We start from the raw sequence: 7,932 nt of genomic DNA on the forward strand, positions 1-7,932 counted from the left end.
GGAGGGTTTAGTTGAACCGACCTCGTCTATAGGGTGCTAGATGTGATAAGAGTCTCTATATTAGGAGCGTATTTGATACTTAACCCTTGATTATATTCTGATATCTCTTATAATTTTAATTCAAAAAAAAAAAAAATTATGAACACCAAAGCAAATGTTCAGTGTAGTTTTCCCATCATTGTGTAGTGTTGAAGTCCCACCTGCGTGCGGATTGCATAATTGATTATATTTCAATAGCTCTTGTAATTTTAATTGAAAAAAAAAACTATGAAAGCCAAAGTAAATGATCTCTGACATTCAAAATTTAATTAGAGAAAATAATACGTAGTTTGCTTGAAGTTGTTATCTAATTTCCATTTGAATCAATAGCTTGGTACTATATTTTATTTAAATACTAATTTTAGCATATCGAACATCACCCTATTACATATATGGTTATTTCTTTTATTAATTATTACTTTTCTTCTATAAGTTCTTATACACAATTGATAACCAATAAAAAGAAAACAAAACTATAGAGACATGCCAGCCAAGTCTTACAATGTATTAATTTATGCAATTAGTATAATTGAAAGAAAAATCAACCATATACAAGAAAACTATTAAATATATAAGATAAGTAGATTAACAAACTCACATTTTTATTTTATTCTCAGCTCATGCTGCTGAAATGAAAATTTTATTGAAAAGAAAGAAAGAAAATTTGTTACAAAACCGGTGTAACTAAAAGCAGTACAGCAAGGGACCAATGTAAGGCGCAACACGACCTAACGAAAAACCAAAAAAAAAAAAACCACAGTTCAGGGGGACGGGAAATTCGCCGCCACAGATTACGGCCAAACCAAAACCCATCGGCGACTCGTCCCCCTAAGCCGGAAGAAACACAGCTCAAGCACAAAAGAGCCAACAACAAAACCCGAGGGGGCTGCACTGGCCATCCAGAGAAATCTGCAGTGGCCGGACCAAGCCGAGCGTGCAGCACAGGATGCCCACCGAACGCATCATGAATCTTCCCTGCACTGGTCACCTCCGGAACCACTGGAGACGCCGCATCAGCGCAAACGGGAAAAAGCGCAGATCTGCCAAAAACCAAGAACCAACGGAAGAGGAAACCGAAACAGCAAAAAAGAGCAAACAAACACAGAAAAGGAAAAAGAGGGGACAACACCACAAAACGAGCCCCAGCCCATGGAGGGAAGACCCAACCAAACAAGACAAACTGGCCACCAAACAAACTTCAGAACAGGTTGAACTCCAGAGGGGCACAACCTCAAAACAAGCACCAACCAAACCCAGGAGCAAAAGATCCAACCATCACAGATGAAGGGAAGAACAAAAACAAGGGACATCACAGCGAGAAGACCAAACAAGACGATCAGACCCAGTTCTCCGCTAGCAGTGAATCTCCAGCTCATGCATATACCAATAATAGGAGGCACAACTTTTTTACCGATTCTTTTCACATCATCACTCGATTTCTTTTTTACCATTCACATCCTAGTAAGTTACAATTCAACTACACATTCATCCAAAAGAATTGGAATTAAATAGACATTTAGTAATAGAATGCATGAATGGGTCCACGAGGTATTTAAATAGGAAATTGTAAAATAGCTAAATTTAAATGTAATTTGTATATTGAAGCGAAGCTCCTTAACATGAAGCCATTTTTGGATTCTGGCAAAAGCATAATGCTCTATCAAGTATCAATACATGACCAGTGGATAGTGACATAATATGGTCCACAACCCTATTATTTAACCTTATAGTATTTCCTAATTTATTTTTCATTTTCACCCCTCAATGTTCAAATTTTACGTTGGTATATATTGTTTATTAACAATTTGATATTTTACTCATATAACATTCCTAATTTTCTTAATTTTTTTGACTAATTCACAATTAAATAATTAAATTTAAATAACATTTCTAAATTTCTATTCACCCCCTTGCAATGTCATTTGCATTTCTACTTCGAATTAATAAATCCACACTATTATAAGGTGCAATTTGCAAGGTGAAACGGAACAAGTAGTTTTGTGGATAAAAATTCTGAAAGAGATTAAATTTTTTGATTTTGATAATCAACTAGCTTGAGCACATTCAAGAATCATGTTCGGTTACAGTGCACAATTATTATGTAATAAATTGGGTATAATTGAGATTTTCGGTACATATTTTTTTCTAGATATAATGCATACTTTATTCTGTAAAAAAAAATAAAATAAATTATATCGAAAGTCATGTCTGTATGCGTGTATAAAGGTATATCGATTTAAATTGCATACGTGCAGACGAAACTCACTCAAAATTAAATTAATGATACAATGTATATTCGTGGCATGAAATGCAAAATGAATGAAAATGTTACAATAAAGATCGAAATTGATTTTTCTCGTGAGGAAAATTGATTCAATCTTCAACCGTGAAAATGGGAGAGAAAAAGGAAATGCAGTTCAAGACCTGTTCAACAGTAAAGAGTAAATAGGTTAGTTCGTTTTTCTCTGTTTTATACATTTATTTCAGATCAATATCAGTGAAATTCAAAACTGACTGAACATTTTTTTTTATCTTTTTAAATTATTTCTCCTGGTTTCTTTTTTCCTCGTACAACCGTTTGATGAAAAAGCAGTGTAGTAGCAGTGTCTGCGTGTCCCGCCAGCTCAATTTTATTCTACAATTCCTTAATCAATCAAGAAAAATTCTCATAAAAGAATATACACATACATATGGAAATTGTGTGTGTATATATGTGATGGCATACATAAATGTAGGCAGAGCGAGAAATAGAGAGAGAGAGAGGTTGTTCCTTTTCTCCATCTTTAATGGTGTGATAGTATATTAGCAGTGTGTATTTGTGTGTGTACAAGTATGTGTATGTAAAACCTTCATCTTTGCATGCTTCACCTACTATCTTCTACACAGGAAAAGGAAAACCCAAAACCCATTACAAAAATGGAGGAAAACCAAAAAGAAAAATCTTTTATTTTTTTTTCCTTTTTTGAAATTTCACCATCCCAACCCCTTTCATTCTCCCATAATTATCAATAGGACTTCTGGTTTCTGAGAGCCATCCCAGATCTAAAAAGCGGTAATCACTACTGGGTTTTCGTTGCTTTCTCCTCTCCTTGATCGGGTATTTCGATTCTTAAATTTCTGTGTTGTGAAATTTCGTGTTATATTCTGTTTATTGCATCTGTTGTTGTTGTTATTCCTTGTTCTTTTTCTTTATTTTGTTTTGTATCGGAGTGGTGTGGGGGTGAAGAGAGAGAGAGAGAGAGAGGAGTGAGAGAAAAAAAATAAAACATGAAGGATGATGACGAGTTAGAAATGTTATTAGGCGAGATCCCTCATGCAACATCATCATTTAATCTTCAGGAAATGCTTAACAATGCCACCAATCATCAGCAGCATCACAATAATCTCGTTGATCACGGTTATGGTCATGCATCATGTGTGAGTCAGAAAATGAATGGTCATCTAAGAAATGATGGTGGTAGTGATGAAGCTTCGAAACGTAAGAGTGCGTTTGCATCCTCTCCCGTCAGCGGTTTCTCCTTGCAATCCGGTTCGTCGTCTAGTTTGTTCTCCGGTGATGGGCGATCACATTCGGATATTGGATCACTATCCCCGCCCCAGTTCGAAGATTTCAAGATTTCTGGGGGTGGATTCTGTTTGGATTTGACAAAGGCTAATGAGGGCAGTTTAGTTGATTGTTTTGATTTATATAGAAACTTTAGTAGCATGTGCGTTAGGGATGAGCGAGAGGGGGCGTCTGCACAGCCCTACGGTGTCCAGTATTGTGATCAATCGCCTAATAGGAGTAGCCGCACTTTCGACAAGTATGGAGTTTCTGATAATTATAGGAGTAGTTTTAGCGTCTCTGTTCCGAGGAGGGGTAATGTCAGTTTCGAAGGGGAGGCTGGTTCTGCAATGGTGGAAATGCCGTATGATCAGAGAATGGCGAGTTTATTGGGATCACGCTATTCCCCTAGTCAATCTGATAGAATGTTTTGTTGGTCGGATTTTGGAAGCTCTGCTCCAGGTCCTCAGTTTCATAGGCATAATGGTTTGGCTAACAACAGTTTCCCAATGGGATATATGGTGCCAAATGCATCGCCATCTTTAGATAATCCGTTAGTTGGAGATTCTTTGTTCTATCCTCCACAAAGCAGGAAGAACCCGATTGAAGCTAGTGATTCTTTTTATTCGTCTAACATGGCTCATATGGCGCAGCTGTCGCCACATTACAATGAGGACAGCTTGATTCATTACCAGCAGACTGCGCCTAATGGAAGAAACAAGGTGCCTCTGCGTGTCAGAGGGCCTCGAGGGAGTGTTGAGCCCTTTGGTAGGGAGGATAGTTTGATCATTCAGGGGGAAGGTGTCAATTATGCGATTACCAGGCACGCACGTCTCGGGGAGCACAATACGAAGAGTTTCCATCATGAGAATGGCGCTTGGAAGACTCACGAGAGGAGGTCACAGTTGGATGACCATCTCCACACTGCTGCAATTCAAGATGGTTGCCAGAGCCCCAAGATGCATTGCTCTTTCAACCGACCAACAAAGTTTAGCTCCCTTGCTGAAGCACAAGGATACATCTATCACATAGCAAAGGATCAACAAGGTTGTCGATTCTTGCAGAGGATGTTCGATGAAGGAACTTCTATAGATGTGCAGATTATATTCAATGAGATAATTGATCATGCAGTTGAACTGATGATGAACCCTTTCGGAAATTATCTCATGCAAAAATTGTTGGAAGTGTGCAATGAAGAGCAGAGAATGCACATACTGTTTAGGGTGACTGAGGAGGAAGGCGAGCTAGTTAGGATCTCTTTAAATACACACGGGTATATGCCGTTTGAATCTTGTTTCCCTCTCTTTTTTCTGCAGGTCTATTTGGCTAACCTGTTATTATTGTATCAGCACTCGTGTGGTCCAGAAGTTGATTGAAACTCTCAAGACAAAGCAGCAAATTTCCCTAGTTATTTCAGCCCTCGAATCAGGATTTCTATCTCTGATCAAAGATTTAAATGGGAATCATGTTATTCAGAGGTGCTTGCAATGCTTCCCAGGTGAAGATAGCAAGGTAATTACTCATCTAAATCTTCATTGAGCTCGTATGGTTTTGATTGCAACTCTTTTACTATATGTTGCTTGCCGTTGGTTGCTCATTTTTTTCTCCTACAGGACTCCTGTCATTTCTTGAACATCACCTCTAGGTTGATAAAATCTTTGTTGCTGCATATCATTTCATGTAGATTGTTAGCTACATCCTTTTCTATTATTTCTTTCATATGCAAGCATTTTTTATCATTACACTTGCTCAAACTATCATACAAAAAAAGGAAGATTTGCTTAAATTGTCACTTTGTCCTTTAAACGCGAAGTCTTTATTTGTGATTGACAGCTCTTTTCATCACATATTATTTCCAATCTACTTCAATTTTTAGAATGGTTGATGCTCAGCAAGATGTTAGTTGTTATCCTCATTCCCTGCTGCAGAGATATAAATGCTTAGCATTACTCTAATTATTGTGCAAGATTGGACTATATGAACATGAAAATCTAATCCAGTCCAAGTTCATAGGTCAATAGGAAGAACTTCTGAGTAAAGGCAAATTTAGATACATTTAGTGAAAGTTGTGCTTGGAAAAAGAAAGAAGAGATATTGCTAAAACGTGACTTAGAGGTTCTTATACAGTTCCTGATCACTTTCTGATAAGATAATATGACTTCTCAACAATCAAAAGTTTTAGTGTGGCTAGAGAGAAGCCACTATTCAGTTGGCAAAATGGAAAGTTCGATATCAAGCTATCTTTTCCTGATTTAAGCTTGTACCATTCTATTTTCAGTTCATTTTTGTTGCTGCTGCAAAGTACTGTGTTGATATTGCAACACATCAGCATGGATGTTGTGTTCTACAACGGTGCATCAGCCATTCAACTGGGGAGCATCGAGAAAATTTAGTTGCAGAGATTTCAGCGAATGGACTTTTGCTGGCAGAAGATGCATTTGGGTAATTAAATTAAATTATTTGTATATTAACAATGTTTATGCATGCTTTTTAGTAAGATGTTTAGGCTCTGGTAAAATCTTTGAAGTTCTTTACAAGAGATTAAACCTACAAGGCTCAACATTGCGATATCTATTAAGACTTAACAGTGCCATTTGGATTTCTGACCTTTTATGAACATTTAGGAATCTTTAGCATGGAAGCCTAAAATTCAAGGCTTACTAATTCATGTTTGCTGTTGAAAAGAGTTGATTTAACATTTTACTTGTAGATTTCTTTTAGTTTGGTAATAGTTGAATTTTATTCTTTTCCTACCTTTTTTTCCAAATTGTAGTTAACAACCAATACATGGGTATGCGACATCTAGATTATCATATTTTTGACTTGTGTGTTTCTTGATTCTTGTTCTGTTACATTGTTTTTACGTTTCCTAAAAAATCAAATTCAAACTTGGTATACAGAAATTATGTAGTTCAGTTTATTTTGGAGCTTAAGATCCCATCTGCCACATCCAAACTGACATCTCAGTTTGAGGGAAACTATGTGCACCTGTCTTCACAAAAGTTCAGCAGCCATGTGGTTGAAAAGTGTCTTTTGGTATGTAATGAGGAAGCCCGCACGAAGATCATCCACGAATTGCTCTCTGCTCCTTGCTTCGATCAGTTGCTTCAGGACCCACATGCTAACTACGTTGTCCAAACAGCTCTCCGCGTTTCTGAGGTACTCCAATAGACAGCCACACTTAATGATAAATGATTATTTTGGATGTAAATTTCCACATTGGTTTGATATCAGGGACACCTCCACAATTCTTTGGTTGACGCTATTGAATCTTACAAGGCAGTCTCACGTAACAGTCCCTACTCAAAGAGGATTTTCTCTCAAAAGCTTTTGAAGAGGTGATGTACAATCTTAGTTGTGGTAAGTATATGTTGTTGTTTTCAGCAAGCCAATTCCCATAAATGGAAAGTCGTGGCTGATGAGTTCCATTCTTGGCAGCGCCTCATATACCTTTTCCCTTTTGTGGCAATTTTTGCATAGCGATATCTTAGCATCCAGCTCCTAAGAAGAGTTTAGAGATGGGGGAACCATGACTCCACTTGCTCAACCCATTCTTCACATCTCTCTCTGCAGTTGTACTATTTGTTGTTTTTGTTGTCCATGTACCTTGACAACAACTATTATTTCCAGATTTTATTTATTAGATCATGCCAGATAAGATGAATATTCTTTTTATTTATTTATGTAGGTCTCTTGTGAAACCATTTCCCACCCTGCAGTATTTGATTGAGCATAAAAATGCTAATTTGCAATTTCATGAACCATAAACCTTGATAGGTCGCAGGGTCCTCTTATTTTTTTTGGGATAAATTACGTTCATGTGTAATGGTCCGTAAATGATATATGAGAGATAAATTTAAACAAGGAAATATGTAGGTTTAATTTGATCTGATTAGATCTCATTGGCCTCTTATTAAGCCCTCAAAGCTTGATCGCCTATAGTTGAAACTTATTATTGGGCCTCTTTAACTTTAAAAATTTAGTAGTATTACCTTTTAGTGGTATACTAGTTTGTGACCGGAGATAATAATAATAATAATATGTTTTGTACAAACATTTTTCATTGTAGTACCATAAACAGCAAACATTAAGTTGCATTCGAGAATCACCTACCCATTTTTTTTGAATAAAATTACCCTTTATTTTTGGTGATAATGGTTAGATAAATGATATGGGCCAACTAAGTAAAGTAAAAGACAGTTTTTGGCCCAATAACAAGTTCTTGAGTGATAATTTGCTATATATTTCCATGATGGAAAATTTGGCCCAATAACAAGTTCTTGAGTGACAATTTGCTATATATTTCCATGATGGAAAATGCTTCAAATATCCACAGCTCAAAACACTTA

General features: G+C 36.7%; 1 protein-coding gene across 4 annotated transcripts; it reads left to right on the top strand.

Annotated features, from left to right (window-relative positions):
- Window positions 1–2,338: 2,338 nt before the first annotated feature.
- On the top strand, window positions 2,339–7,294 carry LOC131018324 (pumilio homology domain family member 4-like). Of its 4 annotated transcripts, none has more exons than XM_057947053.1 (7): window positions 2,339–2,488; window positions 3,379–4,856; window positions 4,933–5,095; window positions 5,862–6,025; window positions 6,484–6,742; window positions 6,818–6,943; window positions 7,022–7,294. In XM_057947053.1, the coding sequence occupies exons 2-6, from the start codon at window positions 3,382–3,384 to the stop codon at window positions 6,923–6,925; spliced, it is 2,169 nt and encodes a 722-aa protein (XP_057803036.1). In that variant the 5' UTR covers window positions 2,339–2,488; window positions 3,379–3,381; the 3' UTR covers window positions 6,926–6,943; window positions 7,022–7,294. The 4 variants fall into 4 exon arrangements, with proteins under 4 accessions (XP_057803036.1, XP_057803032.1, XP_057803041.1 ...); XM_057947058.1 differs by lacking the exon at window positions 2,339–2,488 and adding an exon at window positions 2,537–3,136; XM_057947064.1 differs by lacking the exon at window positions 2,339–2,488 and adding an exon at window positions 2,537–3,091.
- Window positions 7,295–7,932: the final 638 nt, after the last annotated feature.

The sequence above is a fragment of the Salvia miltiorrhiza genome, chromosome 1 (genome assembly GCF_028751815.1).
Source record: "Salvia miltiorrhiza cultivar Shanhuang (shh) chromosome 1, IMPLAD_Smil_shh, whole genome shotgun sequence".
In the NCBI taxonomy this organism is placed as follows: domain Eukaryota; kingdom Viridiplantae; phylum Streptophyta; class Magnoliopsida; order Lamiales; family Lamiaceae; genus Salvia; species Salvia miltiorrhiza.